Source organism: Rhododendron vialii, chromosome 9a (genome assembly GCF_030253575.1).
Source record: "Rhododendron vialii isolate Sample 1 chromosome 9a, ASM3025357v1".
NCBI lineage: Eukaryota > Viridiplantae > Streptophyta > Magnoliopsida > Ericales > Ericaceae > Rhododendron > Rhododendron vialii.
The window spans coordinates 3,823,759-3,846,264 of record NC_080565.1 but is presented as its reverse complement, the minus strand read 5'-3'; the positions used below and the strand labels follow the sequence as shown (position 1 = coordinate 3,846,264).

The 22,506-nt window shown below is 38.3% G+C and overlaps 2 protein-coding genes across 4 annotated transcripts in view; both read left to right on the top strand.

Moving 5' to 3' along the window:
• LOC131301379 (serine/threonine-protein phosphatase 7 long form homolog) overlaps positions 1–15,771 on the top strand; it is a 59,551-nt gene extending 43,780 nt beyond the window's left edge. Inside the window, exons 1-3 of one of the 3 annotated variants that reach the window (XM_058327628.1) lie at positions 6,353–6,498; positions 7,396–7,967; positions 13,929–15,771. In XM_058327628.1, coding sequence (XP_058183611.1) covers positions 7,469–7,967; positions 13,929–15,565 — 2,136 coding nt within the window. In that variant the 5' untranslated portion in view covers positions 6,353–6,498; positions 7,396–7,468 and the 3' untranslated portion in view covers positions 15,566–15,771. Of the gene's footprint in view, positions 1–6,352; positions 6,499–7,302; positions 7,968–13,928 lie in introns of those variants that run through there. The other 2 variants (XM_058327626.1, XM_058327627.1) reach the window with 2 other exon arrangements.
• Positions 15,772–19,421: 3,650 nt separating this feature from the next.
• Positions 19,422–21,066, top strand: LOC131301383 (uncharacterized). The gene is made up of 2 exons (XM_058327632.1): positions 19,422–19,574; positions 20,362–21,066. The coding sequence occupies exons 1-2, from the start codon at positions 19,485–19,487 to the stop codon at positions 20,680–20,682; spliced, it is 411 nt and encodes a 136-aa protein (XP_058183615.1). The 5' UTR covers positions 19,422–19,484; the 3' UTR covers positions 20,683–21,066.
• The last annotated feature ends 1,440 nt before the right edge of the window (positions 21,067–22,506 follow it).

The following is a 22,506-nucleotide window of genomic DNA, read 5'->3' as shown; positions in this document are numbered from 1 at the left end:
TTGCCCCCACCAATACCGGTATGCAAAGGGTTACAGCAAACCTGCCTTCAAGATAAATCGAAGCCCGAACTTGAAGTTCTTTCCGTTTTCGTTTGCACTAACGAAACGGACAGAATATCTGCTTGAACGAATACAAGAACCGAGAACCACTGTGTTCTATTTTCTACAGCAAAACAGAACGCAGAATGAATGCTAGAAAATATAGAAAGAGATGTAGGAGAAATTCGGATTATGTGTGTATATTATGAGCACTGGATTCTGCTAAGTAGTGGTCTATTTATAGGCCACTACGCATCCATTGAGAATGGGTATGCACCCGATCTAATCTGACCGTTGGATCAGATCCTATGGTCCAGATCGATCAGTCACACCCAGTCACACCGAACTGGTGTGCTATTTCACTCACACCCAATCGGATTTGATCCAATCCGTTGGATCAAGCCCATTCGCAGCCGACGGCTAAGATCGCAACTCTACGAACCAACGCACCCGTAGGCTCGAGTTGCACCCGATCGGAACCGCTCCGTGTGACTCACCTGCCACGCGTGTGACACGTGTCTTCCACGTCAGCGTCACCTTACTACCAACTCGCAATAAGAAATGGCGCCAATAAGGCGCCTTAAGTAGTGGTCTATTTATAGGCCACTACGCACCCATTGAGAATGGGTATGCACCCGATCTAATCTGACCGTTGGATCAGATCCTATGGTCCAGATCGATCAGTCACACCCAGTCACACCGAACTGGTGTGCTGTTTCACTCACACCCAATCGAATTTGATCCAATCCGTTGGATCGAGCCCATTCGCAGCCGACGGCTAAGATCGCAACTCTACGAACCAACACACCTTACCTAGCTAACTGCTTCTATAATTCATTTCCTTTTTTCAAGTTCTAGTAAGTTTTTTTTTTTTTTTTTTGATCGGCAAAAAAGTTTTATTAGAACTCGACAAAGGGCACATTGAGGCAGGCCACTCTAGATACAAAGAAAGCTTGAATCATAGAGAAGGCCTAAAAGTTATAGCAACCTTAATAAAATTCTTTTGTTGCTGTTCAAAAAAATCTTCCGGCTTTATTAGAAAATCCAATGAGGATTTACTTAAGGTAATTTAGTTAAAAGGAGTAAAGTGCTCTACCAACATTTAAATTGCAAGAATCTTGTAGAGATTTTCATTAGGAGGTATTTATTATAAAGGTGAATCCATACATTATTACATTATGGGTATGTTTGGTTTGATGGAATGAAATTGACAATGGAATTGAGATTGGAATGGAATTGGAGTAAATGAGATTGGAATATTTTTTCCATTCTCAAGTTTGGTTGTACTTAGGAATAACCATCCTAATCTGCAGTGGAATTGTGTGGAAATAACAATTTTTGGAGTGGTAATAGTAATTTTTGGTGTGGCAAAAGTAATTTTCAGTGTGACAATAGTGAATCTTGGAGTGGCACTAATAATTTTGGTGTGGCTAATAAATGGAATGACAATTCCTTAGTTTTTTTTAGTGGAATGACAATTTCTTTATTAAGGTAAATAGTAATTCCATTTGGAATTATCATTTCATCATTTAGTGATGAACCAAACAAGGGAATAAGATTCCATGGAATGATCATTCCATTTCTAACGTTGATTCCATCGAACCAAACATATCCTATGTGCATTTGAAATTTAGAAACAGAAAAAAATACGTAGTAATTTTCCTTCCAAGAAAGGTGATAAAAGTACCCAAATTAAAAATGGAAGTTATCATTTCACTTCTTTACCTCTTTTTTGTGGTTTAATATTTCATTTTACCTTTAAGTAAAATAAAACAAGAAAAACATTTATGCTTTCAAAATTTCTTTCTTTTCTAGTTAATCTAATTTTTTCTCGCCAATGAAATATTGAACATTTAATAAATCAGTTAGTTTTCATTATTTAAATTTTATTTTCATTTAAAGAATCCATGACAAGTCATCCTTCTCTGTCGTTCTATGGAGGCCGGCTGCCATCGCTCTATATATACCCATGACGAAGGAAACGATTATGCTTAACATTTATGCTTTCCACGAACGACAGAAAACAAGGATTTCTTTTCCTTTAAGATTTCTCTGCAAGATTTTGTGTATAACCGTATCATGATTTCATCAGATAACAACGACAATGGAGACGAAGAAGATGGCGATGAAATCAAAGACAACGACCATTCTGTTCTCGATCATTGTTTCAGTGATTTACCAAATTATTAAAGGTTTGCGTCTTCTTTAATTCGTCTTAGATTTAGATTCTTTCATATATCTTAGTTTTTCAGTGATGATAGATGGACAATTAATTCATAATTTTAACATGGTGATAACAGAACTCTCTGGAGATAAGTTTTTTCTCAACTCAAAAAAAAAAAAAGTATAGATTATTTATTTTTCTTTTTAATGTATGAAAATATGTTTGCTAATAGTAAATTGTTATCCAGCACCGGAAGAAAATCTCGGTGATGGCGATGGTGAGCTGGTAGAGGATACAGAGGTGGCGGAAGCGAAAAAGAGGGATATAGAGGGCTAGATCGGAGGCGTTGGGAGCCGGGGCACGTGGGTGGGGTTGGTAAGTGAAGGTAGCAGGTGGAGAAGTGTTGGTAGCACCTACATATGGAACAGGTGTTTTTGGTGTGGGGAAAGGGTTGGGTTTGTTTGGTCGTTCCATTATGAATTTTTGTCAATGAGTTCATGAAGTATCATGAGATGTCATGAGTTGCCCCTGAGAAGCAAATCAAATATCAACTGTCATTACCCAAAAAAAAAAAACTACTCAACACTGATTATATGACACCTCGGCCATTTAGAAAAAATTTGGACTGTTTATTTGTCAAATAAAAGGTGGCTAAGATTATTTTTTTTACCACATTTGTCTACCATGCTCCAATATATGGAAACCCTTGTGCACAGTCTTCAATAAATTTACTCTATCTATCACTCTCCATTCATTACTCTCAAAAATATTTCTCAAAATCCAAATCGAACAGGGCCGACAAATCTCCTCCCATTACTCCCGTAGTCACTAGGACGGAAAAGAGGGATTTAGCAGATGAAGATACACTAAATGAAGGGTAAGCGAACAAGAGATCCAATCAAGGGATTTGATGAGGAGTCCCGAGAACAAGACGGTGAGCTATCATGAAGATGAGGTGGAAGGATTAGAAAGGGTTGCAGAAGATGGAAATGGGAGTGGATCAGGAAATACAAGCAGTCAAGGCTGCTGCTTCTTCTTCTTCTTCTTTTTTTGGATCTTTTCCTTCGGTCCTTGTGTATTGGTTGGTGTCTTGCCTTCTTTGTGCTATGGGTCTCGGGTGATGTATGCTGTTGTGCCCTTTGTCCGTTGTTCTTTGTATTTACCTACAAAGATTAATGAATTTCTTTTGCCGATGAAAAAAAATGAGCTGACGAGTGAAATATTGAATTCTGTCTTATTTCCATTGCAACTCCTATGAATGGATGATATTTGAAACTTAAGGTGTTTTGGAATTGAAGGAATGAAGTGAAAATCAGAAACGTAGTAATTATTCCATTTACCTATCGTTTCAAGCATACAAAAATTTTAAAAAAAAAAATTCTTAGAAAGATAAGTAAAATAGTTATTATGCACCTTACCTAACTGCTTCTACATTTCATTTCCTCTTTTCAAGTTCTGTTTAACTTAATAAAATCTCTCTTTTTTTATGTTCATTAAAAAATTTCACTTTATTAGAAAATCCAACAAGTATTTATTAGTTAAGGTGATTTAGTTCAAAGGAGTTAATGTGCTCCGCCAACATTCAAATTGCAAGAATTTGGAAGAGATTTTCCATTTAAGAGGTATTTATACTTGTGAAGGTGAATCCAACCGTTATGCGCATTTGAAATTGAAGGATTCATGTAGCCGACTCCAAGTGATTGAGACATAAAACTCGGTTTGGTTTGGTTTGGTTTGCACATTTGAAATTGAGAAACAGGGGAAAAAAAAAACCCAAAAAAAAAGACATGAAAGAGTGAAACAATTATTTCTTGAAGTACCCAAAAAAAGACATGGAAGAGCGAAACAATTACGTATTTCACTTCTTTACCTCTTTCTAGTGGTTTAAAATTTCATTTTTCCTTTACGAAAAATCAAACAAGGGAATTATTTATGCTTTCCAGATTTCTTTCTTTTCTGGTTAATCCTTTTTTGGCTAATTCAAAATTTGAATGACAACTGATACCCACAACACATTTAAAGAACCAGGAATGTTACGTACACTAAATATACACATGTCACTGCCACTTCAATGCATGGTGGAATACGTGGATGAACTTATCCATTAAAAGGGTGTCAATGTGACACTTAATCTTAATACTCCATCAGTTATTTTTTTCATTTTTTTCATGGGTCTGGTTTGGTTGGAATGATTTTGAAGATATAGGGTTAGGGTTAGGGTTAGGTTTTGGGAGTCTCGGATTGGGTTTGGCCCATACTTTGTATGAGGTTTGTCTTTTTAGGTGTTTCGGGCTTAGTCTCTTATGTGTTTTCGGACTTTGTCTTATCGGCTGTATTTTTGTTTCATACAACCTTTTGGTTGGATTCCTCTCCCCTTTCTCCCAACTTGATGTACTATTTGTCAAGTTTTCTTTAATAAAATTTTTTGCCTATCAAAAAAAACAGATCATCCTTTTCCGTCGTTCTATAGCCCCATTTGTTATCACTTACAAACACTGTTTGTTTTCCAAGGGCGTGTACGATTACCGAATTCAAGAACCCACTAGATGTGAGGTGGCGGTCGAACGAATGAAATGCAAGATTTGAGACTAACAAAATTACTCTATTAGGGAAAAATGACAGCCAAATATATGTTTTGATAATTAATACCCGTTAAAAATATTTCAGGATTAACAAATGATCTCAACATGTCCTTAGCAGATAGTAATTATCAAAACACGTGATGAACTGTCATTTGACCCTTTATTAATTTTCAAAGATCTATCACAGGAGAAGATCAGTGACCCAAGGCAACACACCAATCTTCCCGAACGGGATCTATGCATAGGAGAAGATCCGTAGCTCAAGGCAACATACTACCAATCTTCAATAATGAAAAAAACAAAAACAAAAAAACATACTACCAATCTTCAATAATGAAATCAGAATTGATGTAAGATATGAAGTCTGTCTCACCCCTAAAGAATAGTCTAATTAGAGTTAAAATGATAGGAAAAAAAAATTCAAGTGGAATATTAATTTAGTGGAATATTAAACGTGGTAATTCTTAATCGTTTCACGCTTCGGGGCATAAAAAAAAAATCAAATAAAAGTAGGTAAAAAATTTATTACACTCCTTACCTGGTTGCTTCTGTATTAGAAATCCAGCAAGGCTTTTAGTTAAGCTGTGGCTAAATGCAATTAGTGTGGTGGACTATTAGTTCAAATCCTATGTACTTCTATTTCTTAGTACCTCTAATCTCATGCATTTCCGGCTGTTGGATCAATTTAAAATCTTTTATCTCTTGAAATTTTCACATGATCAAATGGCTAAAAACACAACGGTACATGAGAACTAGAACATTCGGTAAAGAGGATTGAGGGGGAATTAAAAGGTACTTGTGAGATGATGAGTGAGTAATTATTCAGATGTCTTGGGGCACATTTTTGTGTGGTTCATGCACTTAGTAATGGACCCTACAAAAATGTGCGGTGGAGAAGAGTATTGGGGTACCATGTGGCAGTGCTCTAAGACCACCCAATATTTTTGTGCATTTGAAAATTGGAAAATATGAAGGGAGGAAAATAAGAAATTAAAGGGATAGTAATTTTTCCTTAGGTGTTAAAATTGCAAACAATGAATTGAGGAGCAAAATACGTACTTCATTTCTGTCTTTTTCCAATGCAAATTATGCAATTCCTGTAAATGGATGAATTTGAAAATTAAGGAATGAAGTAAATATAAGAAACGTAGTAATTCTTCCATTTATCTATCGTTTCAACTTTCAAGCGTATGAAAAATTAAGAGAAAATCTAAGAAAAATAGGTAACATAGTTATTGTACACCTTACCTGACTACTTCTATATTTCATTAGTTTCCTCTTTTCAATGAGGAAATAATATAAATTTAAAAGGACAAAATGATAATTGTACAAACTTTTACGCATTAACTTTTCAAATGAGACTTATTGTGGAATAACCTAAAATAAAATACTGAATTCTTATTTTCGGACGGAGGGAGTACCAAATACGAGTATCATTTATCAAATTTTTTTTATAAAACTAAACTAAATAATTGATTAGATTATAGACGTACAAGGAATAAAGGCCCCCAGCACTCTATATATAGCCACTCACAAAACCTATACAGACACGGTTACGTAAATCAAAGCCGCCTCCCTTACAAGGTTTTGTGTATAATCATATCATGATTTCATTAGATAGCGACGGCGACGGAGACAAAACAGATGACGACGAGATCAAAGACATAGACCATTCTATTCTCGATCAGTGTTTCGGTGATTTACCAAATTAAGGTTTGCGACTTCTTTGATCTTAGATTTGGATTCTTTGTTAATCTTCGTGTTTCTATGATGATAAGAAAACCCGCGTGTAGAAAATCTATATGTGTCTTGTAATCAGACTTGAAACCACATTTGACTTACCGATCTTCGATAAAACCACCTTGGTATGAATAAATCGATCTCACTTTTCAGATCTGATTTTGATTATTGAACTGAGCCCTGCTACACACACAGTAGTCTGTGCCCAGATTCCGTTGTGGAACCCACCACGTTTCCTACACAAATAATTCAAGTCGTTCATTAAATGTAAAACAAGTTTTTAAGGATTTCCGTAACAAAATTAGCTCAATTCGATACTTATAGATACTCGATCCAATCATCTAGCTTTTCATTATTCTTAAATTTGAATGAAAAGTTCGACAATTGAATTGAGCATATATAGATATCGGATTGAACTGATTTTTTGCGGGAACTCTTAAAAAAATATTTTACATTTTTGCGGAAACTCTTAAAAAAATATTTTACATTTAATGAACAATTTGGATCATTGGTGTAGGACCCGTGGTGGGCCCCACTTTAAAATCTGTGCACAGATTGTCTATGTGCATAGACTTTCTGTATTGAACCAGTAATTTTCGGATATGGCTTGTCAACTGTCGGTTAGCATTTTTAATGGTCCAAATTTATTTTGAATTTTTTACGATAATAATATAGTTTTACAAAGTAAAAGATTCAACGGATCTAAATCGTTAATCGTCAATTTTCGATCTAGATTGAACTGTTAAGCCGGATCCTAATTTTCAATCCAACGCCCAGGAGCATCTATGAAAAACGCCAGCCAAACATCCATCCAATTTCACTCTTCTTTCAGTGGTCCCTCTGACTGTATATATACTCAACCTTCTATAGCAAGCCAGAAGTCCGAAGACTCCCAACTTGAAGCTCAGTAATTCATACTCTCTCACTCTCTCTCTCTCCACCAATGGAACAACAACCAGAGGGCAGAATCTTGGAAGAGAGAGAAGAGCTCATGGTTTCCCCAACAGGGGATGGAAAACCAATCCTTAGAATGGCCCATTTCTTGAACCCTTCCCTCACCTCCAATGACAACCCACTCCACACTCTCTCTCCACTTTCTCTCTCTTCTAAAACTTCCAAAACCCAAACCCAGAAAAACCCACTAAATGCATCTTTCAAAGGCTGGCGAAACCCCCAAAAGAAATGGGAAATTTGGGTCGATCACATGTGTTCCCTGCACAAACCCCTGTGGGAAAAGGCTGGTATCTACGAATCTATAATGGGTTCGGTTTACTCGATTAGGAAAGATTGTGAATTGGTGATTAAAGTTGCGGAGAAATGGTGCCCAGAGACCAATTCATTCGTGTTTCCTTTCGGTGAAGCGACTGTCACTCTCCAAGATATGATGACATTGGGGGGTTACTCTGTTCTCGGTGACTCTGTTTTGACTCCTCTTCCAATTGGTAAGAATATTGTTTTTTTTTTTTTTTGTAAAAAGATTGGTTTTGTGTTGGATAAAAATTATGTAAATCAGTAGAGTAGTACTTATCAAGGTTTCAATTGATGATTGGAATCGTTCGTTTTGCGAATTTCAATATGCTAATTCTATATTCGGAAATTAAGTTGATGGAAAATTGTTAACTACCTAGACAAATCATATCTGTTTCGAAAGAAATATTCGATCAGGTGTTTTGGTTGGACCCGGGTATTCTGTAGGGCAGAGTGCCCTGTAGGGATTGTAGTGCAGCGCACAATTGTTGATTTCATCAACAATTTAGATAAAAAATCAATTATGGCCGGTAATAAATGATTCTTACCAGTTATAATTAAAAATCATATTTCAACCATTTATTATCAAGATCGATAGCTTGTGTGCGCCGTACAAAATGTCTTGCAGGAGTATTTATCTTTGTTTTGGTTGTTTTGTTTTACAAAAAATAAATAAATAATTCGAGAGGTGAGAGTAGGTCAAGTTTTTGCGAGTCCCATCACAATGAGAGTTTTGTTCTTCGAAACTTTCCCAAAGCATTTCTTTTTCTATTCTAAAGATTTTATCTTTTGCCTTTTTGATAATGAAGTTTTGTTTGCCAATTAAAAAAAGAAAAGAAATAGACCGTCAGAATCGACGGTCCGTTTTTGTAGAACAAATGTTATTCAATCAAACTCTTTCTACCAGATCGACATAAATGAATTGCACACTGAGATCATGTTGAGATGTGAAGACAATTTTAGAGTCGCAGTAAAAATGACCCGGAAGGTTTTGGGTCCCGCCCAACGCAGGTTTTAGCGTTTTTTTAGGGTTTTCTAGTATTAGCTTGTTTGCACATATAAAAGCAAAGCTAGGGCTGCCTCTTTTTTGTAACTCTGACATATTTTCATCATAGTGAAACACCCCAGCACCCCGTGGACGTACGATTAAGCAATCAGCTTAAGTCGGAACCACGTAATCTCTGTGTCTTGTTCTTTTCTTACTTTATATTGTTTTCTGTTCTTGATTTGTTCTTCGATTGTGTGCGTTTGCTTGTGGGTTTGGACGTTCGAATCCCCAACAACTGGTATCAGAGCTCCGGGTTAGGAGGTCAAGGGTTTACACAATGGCTGAAGAAAAATACAAGATCGAGAAGTTCAATGGTACAAACTATGCTTTCTGGAAGATGCAGATGGAGGATATTTTGTATCAGAAGGATCTATATCATCCGATCAGTGGCACAAAACCAGAAAGCATAAAGCAAGCAGATTGGGATATTTTGGATCGCAAAGCTTTGGGGACTGTGCGATTGAGCCTCGCGCCGTCGGTTGCGTCGAATATTGCCAAAGAAAAGACTACAGCAGATTTGTTCAAAGCCCTAGAAAAGATGTACGAGAAACCTTCTGCGGTGAACAAGGTATATCTTATGAAAAAATTGTTTAACCTAAAGATGCCTGAAAACTCTATTGTTGCTGAACATCTGAATGAATTTAATACGGTCACGAATCAGTTAGAATCCGTGGGTATTAATTTTGATGATGAGATTAGAGCTCTTGTTCTACTATCGAGTTTGCCAGAAAGTTGGAATGGACTTGTCGTGGCAGTGAGTAATTCCTCCGGGTCTGCAACAATTAAATTGGAGGATGTTACTGGATTGATATTAGGAGAAGAGGCTAGGAGGAGAGCATCAGGTGAGGATGTTGCTTCGGGTTCAGCACTTAGTATAGAGGACAGAGGCAGGTCTGCAAATAGGGGAGGCAACAAGGGCAAGGGAAGAGGGAGTTCCAAGAACAGGGGCAGGAGTAAATCTCGTACTAGAGAAGTGAAACCTGAAGGTTGTTGGAACTGTGGTCAGTTGGGGCATTGGAAGCGAGACTGTAAGGCACCACCGAAAAAGCAGCAGAACGGGAATAATCAGGGGGGTAAGAACACTGTAAATGTTTCTGAGGAATCGGATAATGAAGCCTTGATTTGTTCGCTGGATTCTCGCGATGAGTCTTGGATTGTAGACTCGGGAGCCTCATTCCATGCTACTTCACGCATGGATGTGCTACAGAATTATGTGCAGGGAAACTTTGGAAAAGTTTATCTGGGTGATGATGAATCTTGCAACATAATTGGGAAAGGGGATGTGTATATGACTCAGACAGACGGGACAGTACTGAAATTGAAGGATGTTAGACATGTGCCTAGTCTAACAAGGAATCTTATTTCGGTGGGTCAGTTGTCAGAGGGTGGAGTGGTCACATCGTTTACATCAGACGCTTGGAAGATGAGCAAAGGGGCACTGGTTGTGGCTCGCGGTAAAAAGGAAGGAACCTTATATGTATCTTCGGGTACTTACTGTAGCATCGCAGTGGCAGCATCAGTGGTTAATTGTACTACGTGGCATCGTAGGCTGGGTCACATGAGCGAAAAGGGGATGAAAGTAATGTTGTCAAAAGGGAAATTGCCGGGTTGTAAGTCGCTGGACTTGGACTTCTGTGAGGATTGCATCTTCGGGAAACAGAGGAAAGTTAGCTTTACAAAGGTGGCAAAAACTCTAAAATTAGAGAAGTTGGAGTTGGTTCATACAGACGTGTGGGGACCATCTCAGGTATCTTCTCTTGGTGGCTCATGTTATTTTGTTACTTTCATTGATGATGCTACTAGAAAATTATGGGTTTATTTTCTCAAGCATAAATCTGATGTGTTTGGTGTTTTCAAGAATTGGAAAGCATTAGTTGAGAATGAAACAGGAAAGAAATTGAAGTGTCTGAAATCTGATAATGGCGGCGAGTATTGTGATGGTGAGTTTGAGGCTTACTGTGCTGCAAATGGGATTCGAAGGTTGAAAACGATCCCAAAGAAGCCAAGGCAGAATGGAGTTGCTGAGCGCATGAATAGGACGATCCTAGAGCGCGCAAGGAGCATGAGGTTACATGCTGGGTTACCTAAGCAATTCTGGGCTGACGCAGTAAATACAGCGGCGTATTTGATCAACAGGGGACCTTCAGTTCCTTTGAACAATGGATTGCCGGAGGAGACTTGGTCAGGTAAAGAGGTAAATTTATCTCATTTACGAGTATTTGGTTGCATGGCCTATATGCATATTGAATCGAGTGATAGGGGTAAACTTGATGCTAAGTCTCGAAAGTGCGTGTTCATAGGCTATGGTACTGATAGCTATGGGTATAGGCTATATGATTTTGAAAATCGGAAAACACGCAGGAGTATGGATGTGGTATTTAATGAGTCTGTTTTGTATAGAAATAGACAGAATCAACCCGATGAGGCTAAAGAAAATTCAGACTTTGTAGAGTTTGAGGGGATCCCTGACAGTAATGTCTTACAGTCTCAGGATATTAATATACAACCTACTCCACAGGCAGATCCACAGACTCCTCCACTCAGGAGGTCTACACGTACCGTTAAACCACCAATGCGTTATTCTCCTGCTTTACACTATTTGTTGTTAACTGATAGTGGTGAACCAGAATGTTTTAAGGAAGCATTGCAGGTGGAGACCAGGGGAGAGTGGGAGCGAGCAATGGATGATGAGATGGATTCTCTCTCATCAAACCAGACTTGGGACTTGGTTCAGTTGCCCAAGGGGAAGAGAACTTTGCACAACAAATGGGTATACAGGCTTAAGGAAGAATCTGATGGGAGCAAACGGTACAAGGCGAGGTTGGTAGTAAAGGGTTTTGAGCAGAAACCAGGTATTGACTATACCGAAATCTTTTCTCCTGTGGTAAAGATTTGTACTATCAGATGTGTCCTTAATATTGTGGCTGTTGAGAATTTGCACTTAGAGCAGTTAGATGTTAAAACTGCTTTCCTTCATGGGGATTTGGAGGAGGATATTTATATGCATCAGCCAGAGGGTTTTGTTGTCAATGGGAAAGAGGATCAGGTATGTAAGCTTCGAAGGAGTCTGTATGGGTTGAAGCAGGCGCCTAGGCAGTGGTATAAAAGGTTTGATACCTTTATGACAAATACGGGGTTCAGTAGATGTCATGGGGATCACTGTTGTTATTTTAAGAAGCTTGGTAAATCGTATCTCATACTTTTGTTGTATGTAGATGATATGCTTGTTGCAGGTTCAAGCATGGATGAGATTGCTAATCTCAAGGCACAGCTGTCCAGGGAGTTTGCAATGAAGGATTTGGGTTCTGCAAAGAAAATCCTTGGGATGCGAATCAGTAGGGACAGGGTGAACCGAAAGTTGAAGTTGTCACAGGAGGAATATGTTGAAAAGGTGCTCAAAAGGTTCAACATGGAAGGTGCTAAGCCCGTTAGCACACCGTTGGCAAGTCACTTCAAGCTTTCAAGGGAAAAAGGGGCAGTAACTGATGAAGAAAAGAACTACATGGCCAAAGTTCCATATGCCTCGGCGGTAGGCAGCTTGATGTATGCTATGGTTAGCACAAGGCCAGACATTGCTCAAGCAGTGGGAGTTGTCAGCAGGTTTATGGCAAATCCAGGCAAGGAGCATTGGGAGGCAGTCAAGTGGATTTTGCGGTATCTGAGAGGTACTTCTGATTTGGCTTTGTGTTTTGGAGGTTCTGATATTTGTTTGCAAGGATATGTGGATTCGGATTTAGCAGGGGACATTGACAGCAGGAAGAGCACTACTGGGTATGTTTTTACACTGGGGAGTGCAGCAGTTGATTGGGTCTCGCGGCTACAGAAAATAGTGACTATTTCCACAACAGAGGCGGAGTATGTTGCAGCCACGGAGGCATGCAAGGAGATGGTATGGCTAAGGAGCTTCATGAAAGAGTTGGGTAAGGAACAGGACAATTGCAAATTGTTTAGCGATAGTCAGAGTGCAATACATCTGGCAAAGAACGCAGCTTTTCATTCGAGGACCAAGCATATTGACATAAAGTATCACTTTATTCGCTCTTTATTGGAGGATGGGCAGTTCACTTTAGAGAAGATTCACACAAGGGATAATCCGGCAGACATGTTTACGAAGGTGGTTACTGTGGAGAAGCTGAAGTCTTGTTCAGCTTCTGTGGGTCTCCAAGCTTGAGTGGGAGGCTGGGTGCTGGTGGTGTTAATGATAGTTGATGATTGGCTGGATGTCTAATCATGTCTTCAAGTGGGAGATTGTTGAGATGTGAAGACAATTTTAGAGTCGCAGTAAAAATGACCCGGAAGGTTTTGGGTCCCGCCCAACGCAGGTTTTAGCGTTTTTTTAGGGTTTTCTAGTATTAGCTTGTTTGCACATATAAAAGCAAAGCTAGGGCTGCCTCTTTTTTGTAACTCTGACATATTTTCATCATAGTGAAACACCCCAGCACCCCGTGGACGTACGATTAAGCAATCAGCTTAAGTCGGAACCACGTAATCTCTGTGTCTTGTTCTTTTCTTACTTTATATTGTTTTCTGTTCTTGATTTGTTCTTCGATTGTGTGCGTTTGCTTGTGGGTTTGGACGTTCGAATCCCCAACAGATCAATCAAATGAATGGTTCCAATCGTCGAATCAAACCATGATTAGTCCTATTTATATCACATGATGGATCAATTCAATAGAGGATTTGTCTTTGGGGTCACCTCACGTTATGCAAATGTATGAAAATAACTGTGGGTGTGTCTGGAGAGATTAGTCTAGTTCATAGAAAGACTCTTCATTACCAAAAAAACAAAAAGAGTAGCATCGTGTTCAATTCTCTCTCTTTTGGGTTAATTAGTTATAGCTTAATACTAACTATGTTCGCCTTGGACCTCTAGACACAACCCTTTTTCTATGGGCATGGTCTCTGATAAGATTTATCTTCAATTACTATTCTCATTTTTCTATCTAACTCTCGCAACTTATAACCCGAAAAACCTCCCCCAAACCTAGCAAAACCACAATGTTTTGAACACCACGGTGCAGAACATAAAATTCAATACAATACTTCTGTTGATCTCTCATATTGTAACACTTTCATTTCTAATGAATCTTTATATCTCATCAAACAGACAGAGCATCGGAAGAAACCAGAGAAGAATTGCTTCAATCACGATTAGAACTTGTGAGGACAAGTGCTAAAAGGGCCAATCAAGGTGCATGGATGAAGAAATTCATGAAAAGTGGCAGTAGAATCGAGCACGAGGCATTTCTCTCTCTCTGGTTGTCGAAATTCGTCTTCCCTTCAGCTGCGGGAAATAATAGCGTTGGAAATAAGGTACTTCCCATCGCTATACTTCTAGCCCAAGGTACAAAAATCGCGCTTGCACCGGCTGTGCTCGCTAGCATTTATAGAGACTTGAGCTTGTTAAGGAAGAGAAGCGAAAACGATGTTTCTGCATTGACTGTTTGGGCACCTTTCCAATTAATTCAGGTTTGGATTTGGGAGAGATTCCCAGCATTGGGACCGAATCCAAATCCCCTGGAAAACGGTGAGCCGAGGTTGGCTCGTTGGCACATGGTGAAGAAACCAAACACTGAAAATGTAAACTTTGCTGTGGCAACGAGTGGAAAATGTTTTCTGTGGCGCCCTTATGTCATGGCGGGGACTAATCAGTTGATTCATAATCTGTATGGTGAAACAGGAAAATGGTTATCGGTTAGTCCCCGTTTGGATGAAGTATTGGAATCCTTTGGCCGGTGCGTGAGGGTTTCTGAGCTGGTTGGATTGGATTGTATAGAGGAGTACTTCCCACATCGCGTGGCGATGCAATTTGGAATGGACCAAGACATTCCCAGGAAGGTTGCTTTTTGTCCCAAGGGAAATCCTGAAATTGCATGGCAACATTACTCTAGGCCGATTTCAGATGCCAAATTGTATATTCCATCGCGATGCTTCAAGTCACATGTTACTACTCGATACTTCAAGTGGTGGAAAAAATCAGATGGAACAAAGGGTGTTGTAAAAGTGGAAAATGAATATGATTCCAATTTTCCTCCCGGATTTCCTCCCAAATGCGTCGGGAAGATGGCAAATATTGTTCCATCCGTTCCTCCCGGCTTTCCTCCTAAATGGAATATCAAAGCAGAAGAAGAGGTTCCTGCTGACTTTACGAAGGGTGTTGTAAAAGTAGAAAATGATTATGATTCCAATTTTCCTCCCGGATTTCCTTCCAAATGCGTCAGGAAGATGGCAAATATTTTTCCATCTGTTCCTCCCGGCTTTCCCTCCGAACGGAATATCACAACAGAAGAAGAGGTTCGTTTTGAATTTCCATCCATCCCTCCCGGCTTTCCAAAAAGAAACGTTTCTGCTCCGGGAAACAACGAGTCCCCTGTTACTCCTCCCAACTTCATTGCGGTGGAAAAATGGAATTATGTCACAAGCACTGATACACTACCACCAACTGAATTTTTCAAGAAACTGAAGGGTAAGCAAATGATAGATCCTTCTTCTTCAACTTCTGATAACGGAGTACTCCAATCGATAGATTTGACGATCATCCCCGAGAAAAAGATTGCGGTAGAAGGATTAGAAAGAGTTGTGGAAGATGAAAGTGGAAGTAGCGGAGGAAACACAAGCAATCAAGGTGAAGGAACTACCTGTTCCAGAGGGGACATACCAGGACCGCAACTTGAAGCTAGGATTATGAGGCTTGAGAAACTGATGGCTCAGCTGAAGGCAAAAAGACTTCGGGGTTGGTCTTGAGCAAGAAGTTTTGTGTTGTTGTACACTTGACGACAAGATTGGTCTCTCAGCCATGGTGCATTTAAGCTGGCCCCGACACCTGATTATTAAAAAAAAAAAGTTGTTGTACATGCGTTAAATTTCTTTAGCAAATAGATGTTGCTGCAAAGTACTCATGCTTCTGTTTTCAAGGCTTAGTCAAATCATATGAAAATCTTACACAGTCACTTCTTTAGTTGCCTCTACTTTAATTTTCTGATACCATTTCCTTCCACAAATTCGATGACCAGACACAATCTTGATGAACTTGCTGTTGTGGGTGGTTGGCTGGCTTTGATATTCAGTTAATTGTTCATCTTTGTCTTAAAATCTGTCCCATTTCAATCATTGAAATCAATATATAGTATCGATTACGATTACAACTATCCTGGTAGCCTGTTAATGAATTAGATTCGAATCCACTAAAATCTGAATTCCAGTATAGAAATTCGATCCAAAATTAATCGATTACATTCAGATATAACTGAGCCATAAACGTATACAAATTCAATCCGCTTGACATACACTTTGATTATTTGAAGTGTTGTCAGTTATATATTCAGATGTGATTCTAAGCTTCCAAAACTATTTTAAAACTAGTATAACCATGCATAGTTAAAACTATAACCTTAGTTAAGCTGACGTAGAGTCTAAGAGTTAGAATCCACCGATATGAAGGTGGGGTAACGTTTGCCCCTTTAAAAATGGGTGTATAATATCAAACTCGATTAATAATAGGGTCCACTAGAAACCCACAAGTTAGATCATCTGTCCAACTGATCGTGGGCTGTGCTATTTGGAGCTCCAAGCTGGGGGCTCATTCATAGCATAGCACGTTACTCTCTCCTTCGTTTGGGTTCCATTTCGGGCTTATAAGTGTGATCGGAATATCACCGAGATGGCCGAAGGAGCATGTGTAAAGTCCCTACCTCCCACCCGGTCTTGGATTCGAATTTCACTTTCCAGTAGTATTAGGGCGGCCGTGAAGCAGTTGTTATGTTATGTTAGAGGGCCTTTAGTTTCATTTGCCTGTGGGGTTGTAGTGATGGCTTGTCCTTTTCTGGATAGTGGTTAATTTGCACGAACGCATAGTGTGGATGATCCAGTCCAAAAACACCAAAACAAGCTATCAAAGACAGAAAAAAACCCAAAACAGAAACACAAAAACTACCAACAGAAAAGCGACACCAGCCAACATATAGCTGCTACCCCAGCCAACGAACTAAACGAGAGAAGGTTTATAAGTGGAATCCTCCCAGCACAACAAATCCACACCGTCGCCATCAGATTGAAGATCATATATTGGCCTCATGACTTCCATTAGCTCCATTTGGACGATTTGTTGACTGTGTTCTCTGTGGTCCACCTCAGCTGCATATCTTGCCAATGGCCTGAGTTCGGCCGCTACTTGACGTTGAAATTGGTCCTTTAGAAATTAGTTGAGGTGTGCGTAATTTGATCCAAACTATCAGAGACACCCAAAAAAATATGTAAAAATTGTATGTTACCAGGGAACTCTACTACCCAAGCGAATTACGTTTTGGTATGAACGTTCCAAAATATGGTACACTACCATTCCAAAGTGTTAAATTTAGCGATCTAAAGTGATCCCCTTAATTTTTCCCAAAATGTCAACTTATAATGGTGAAAATAGAGAGCAAATGGAATTTCGGTGAGAGAAAGTGTAAAAAGTTCAGTCTTTATACTCCTAGAAATTTGTTTTGCATGAATAATTTGACAAACAATGTTTAGTTGCACCGGATGTTTATCTCTTGGAAGAGCAAGTTTTAGTTTTGTTATCTATAGAAACCTGCCCCTAGCATACCATAATTTAAGCATTTGACATACCGTGTTCCCATTCCTCGTACATCCGCGTTCCAAGTGACATAGTGTAAAATTTACTGGCAGCACGTGTCCCCATGGGACCCTTGACCTTGATGGGTCTGCCTCTGGTGGCATCACTTATTGCAACAATGGTTCAAGCTGCGGTGAACCCTTCAGACGGTGTTTGGTTGCAAGACTCGGAACAACATAAAGCTGGGGGAACGGTAATGGCTTCTAATTTTGCAAATTCATACCCATACTTCCCACGTTCTAATACAATAGGATTCGTCGCATTGTTGAGCACGATTTTGTTGCTCATTAGCGGGTTGCCATTCAAGAAAATGGAATTCATGTGGATTTTGGTAGTGACCACCAAACGAATTAGGGGATGGTATTGTGCACGTTCAAGCCGTCGGATCGTGCATCTGACGGCTTGGATCTCATCTCGGCAATGAACGGCTCTCCATCGTTGGTTGCCAAGATAAGATCCGAGCCGTCGGATGCACGATCCGACGGCTCGGAGATGCGCAGCCCAATATTGTGCACCTCACTGTACAGCACCAACCCAAAGTCCCAAACCTAAAATCCTTGGGGTTCATACTAAAACTTTTTGTATGTTGGTATTTGTTAAGCTTTATTTTAAATCATTAAACTTTACACCTTTCGGAAAATTCATATGAAAGAAACAATAACATACTAATTAACTAAATAAGATGGATGGATTTCACTATCCTTTTTTTTATGAATTTTTTCTTTATCCCCATAAACATTATGTGCTCCCACTAGCGTAGATTTATAAGTCTGCCACTGTATGCCACAATCATTAACGCATCCTTTTTCTTCGTAAACCAATCACCATGTACGAGATCCTTTGCTCTTTTAGCTTTTGCTTTTCGAAAAAAAGTCTTCAATAATCTTTAAGTCCTAATCTTTTGAGTCGGATCCTTCACACATCCCACACTTTTATTAGCTTTTTTTTTTTTGGTGTCGACAGCTACCCTAAATATAACATGAATTAATTGTTAGGGTAAAGTGGTCAAATTAATAAAATAGATACCCACATCCCACACTTTTATTCAACAGCACATTTGCACACGCACTTGTGTGCCCAAACTGCTAGTAGAGATGAACAGAGGCATAGGTTGGCATTAAAAAATTGGGAAGTATAAAAGTAAAAACAATGAATTGAGGAGTAATTACTTTCTGTCTTTTTCGAATGCAATTCCAATTAATGGATGAGTTTTAAATGTAAGATGCCTTGGAATTTAAGGAATGAATTGAATATAAGAAGGAAACGGAGTAATTCTTCCATTTATCTATCGTTTTATGAGTACGAAAATTAAAACAAAATCTAAAAAAAATAGGTAAAATAATTATTATACACGTTGCCTGACTGCTTATATATTTAATTTCATTAATTTTCTCTTTTCAACAAGGAATTAATATTGTATAATCCAACGAGGATTTAGTTAAAAGGAGTTAATGTGCTCTATTGTCATTCAAATTGCAAGAGTATGGAAGAGATTTCTTCCATTTAAGCGGAATTTACAGTTTTGAAGGTCAATCCATACGTTTTTTCGTGCATTTGAAATTGAGATACATTAAAAAAAATTATTCCTTCCATTTGAATAGTGTGAAAGTGATAGAAAATGTAAGAAAAAAAATAATGACACATTTTTTATATTTAATTTGCATGAAATACAAGAAAGTGTAAGAAAGTGAATTTTCTTGTACAATACATATCTTCCACTTTCTTGCTAAAAATACAAGAAAATTTATTTTCTTGTGAAAGTTGCCACATTATATGTCACTTTCCATTATGTCCATAACTACTTTTCCTTTTCTATCATGATCCATAATATGTGTAAAATGGTAAGCTGGTAAATATTTTTTTCTTGTAAGATTCTTATAAAACTTTTCATTTTAACCAAATACATGTAAAATTCTAAGTGTACAAGGAATAAAAGGCTCCTGCCGCTCTATATATACCCACTCGCAAAACATATGTAAACATTGTTACGTAAAACAAAGTCGCCTCCTTTTGCCTATAGACACATCATGATTTCATCAGACAACGATGACGACAAAGACAAAGAAGAAGGCAACGAAATTAAAGACAAACATCAGTTTGTTTTCGGTTATTGTTTCAGTGATTTACCAAATTAAGGTTTGCGACTTCTTTCATCTTAGATTTAGATTCTTTCATCTTAGTATTTCTATGATGATAAGACCCACGTGTTTTGTAATCAAACTCAACCCATATTTGACTTGCCGATCTTTGATATTAAAAAAGATTTAGAACATTCTAAACAAATGAATATACTTGTAGAAGGCGATATGTTTGATCACGGTAAGTGACTGATAATGCTGGTTTTAATCGTAAATAAAATGCAATTTTTTTGCGAAAAAACACATAAAACAACCTTTGTATGAATAAATAGACCTCACTTTTCGGATGTGATTTTGATTATTTAAATAGTAATTTTCAATCTAAACTCCATAAGCATCTACATACGAAAAACTAGCGTCATGCTCATTCGATGCATGGGGAAATAAACATCAATGGATCGGCGTGTATGGCCCTTGGAATTTACTCTATTTTCTGGTAAAATGATTAAAAAAATTCCACAATAATAAAAAACAAAGAAATGAAGAAAAGAAATAGGTTTCAAGGAGTATTTGTTCTGTTATAGAGTGAACTTAGTTTTCTCTTCAAGCAAAATAAAGTATATATTTTACATTCTGTAAAAAGTGTAAAATAATGAGAAAAAAAATTTAAATGTAAAAAATTCATTTAGGATAGAGAGTTAATAAAAAAATTTCATTTTATTTTAGGTAATTACATTCTTATATACTTACATAGTATAAAGCATCCATCCAATATTTCCTCACTCTTCTTCCCTTTCTAATCTCTCTCCCTCTTTCTTCTCCTTTTCTCTATTTTGGGTTTTCAGCCGAGTGGTGGCGGCGGCGATGGATCTTACCTGGATGTGGAGGACAGCGGCACGTTTTCAAGAGAGCAAGAAGAAGCGCGGGGAGGCCAAGAATGGACGCTGGAACTCGGCCGTGGCTCTGCGGGAAGCGATCCATCTCCACTCGATCCGCCTCCACCTACTGCAACCCCTTTCTCCAGATCGGCTGTTACTCCTCCCAGCTTCATTGGGATGAAAAAACAGGATTATGTTGCAAGCACTGATACACTACCACCAACTGAATTTTTCAAGAAACCGAAGGGTGAGCAAATGATAGCTATATCCACCTTCTTCAACTTCTGATAACGGAGCACTCCAATCGACAGATTTGACGATCATCCCCGGAAAAAAGATTGTGGTAGAAGGATTAGAAAGAGTTGTGGAAGATGAAAGTGAAAGTAGAGAAACTGATAGCTCAGCTGAAGGCAAAAAGACTTGGGGTTTGGTCTTGACTCTCTTGAGTAACAAGTTTTTGTAGGTCCTTCGTATAGATGTTAAAGATACATATTCATTTTTGGTTTTTAGTTTTGTGGGGGTAATATGTTGTTGTACACATTATGGCACAATTGGTCTCTCGGGATTAGCCGCGCGTAAGGTGACCCGGACACCTGATTATAAAAAAAAAAAAAAAACTTAATGTACACACGCGCATGTTAAATTTCTTTAGCAAATAGATGTTGCTGCAAAGTACTCAGCTTCTGTTTTCAATTCTTTGTCAAATTACATTTCCTTCGACAAATTCGATGACCAGACACTCGCAATGAACTTCTTGTTGTGGTTGGTTGGTTGGCTTTGATATTCTGTTAATTGTTCAATCGATGAACACAATATATAGTATCGATTATGATTACAACTCTCCGGGTAGACTGTCAACGAATTAGATTCGAATCTGATCAAATCTGAATTCCAGCATGGAAATTTGATCCAAAATTAACCAATTGCATTCGGATATAAGTTATAACCGAGCCATAAACGTACACAAATTCGATACGCTTAACATACACTTGATTATCTGAAACGTTATATATTCAGGTGATTCCAAGCTTCCAAAACTATTTTGAAACAATAACCTTAGTTAAGCTAACCTATGGTACAAGAGTTAGAATCCACCGATATGAAGGTGGGTAATGTTCATCCCGTTTTAAGATGGGTGAACAATATTGGACTCGATTAATAATGGGGTCCACGAGATACCCAAAAGTTAGATTATCTATCTGACTAAACGTGGGCTGTGATATTTGGAGCCCCATCCTTAGAGAAGAAACATAGTCAATGAACTTGGGTTCAGATTGCGGCTATATATAAAGATGAGAATTACATCCTAGAGATGTTGAATGAGAATTACATCCTAGAGATGTTGAACATAGTCAACGAGATCGATGCATAGGAAAATTTCACTCGGTAGGGGCACCATTAAACATGATTTTAGAATTCTTTTATCATTTTTTTCGATAATCAGATGTTCAAATTAACTTATACGTACGCACATTGACTAATTCCGGAGCCATAAGATTAATAGCCAAACAAACCCTCCAGTAAACTCAACGTTTACAATTTCCTCTCTTTTACTCCTCAAATCAATGATTGCTATACTAATTAGATAAACAAATAATAACCATATGTAACATGTAATATTAGTAAAATATTTTAAATGTAGAGAGGAGTCAGGGCCACCCGGACCCCTATATACCTCCGCCGGTGATTGACAATGAATTGGGACATTAACTTGAGGGGAATGATTTCGGTGTTCCCGGTCATTTTGGGGACACCGTAACTTTTGGCATAACAAAATCATTATAAGCATAACCAAAACCCATTATAAGCATAACAAAATCATAACCAGGCATAACTTGTTTGGGTTTGGTTTTGTCTATAGCCGCATCATGATTTCATCAGATAACAACGGCGACAGGGACAAAAGGGACAAAGAAGAAGGCAAGGAAATCAAAGACAAAAAGAAGGCAACGAAATCAAGCAATCAAGGTGAAGGAACTACCCGTTCCAGAGAGGACATACCAAGACCGAAACTTGAAGGTAGGATTATAAGGCTTGAGAAACTGATAGCTCAGCTGAAGGCAAAAAGACTTGGGGTTAGCCGTGGTTCGCGTAAGAAGTTTCGTAGCCTTG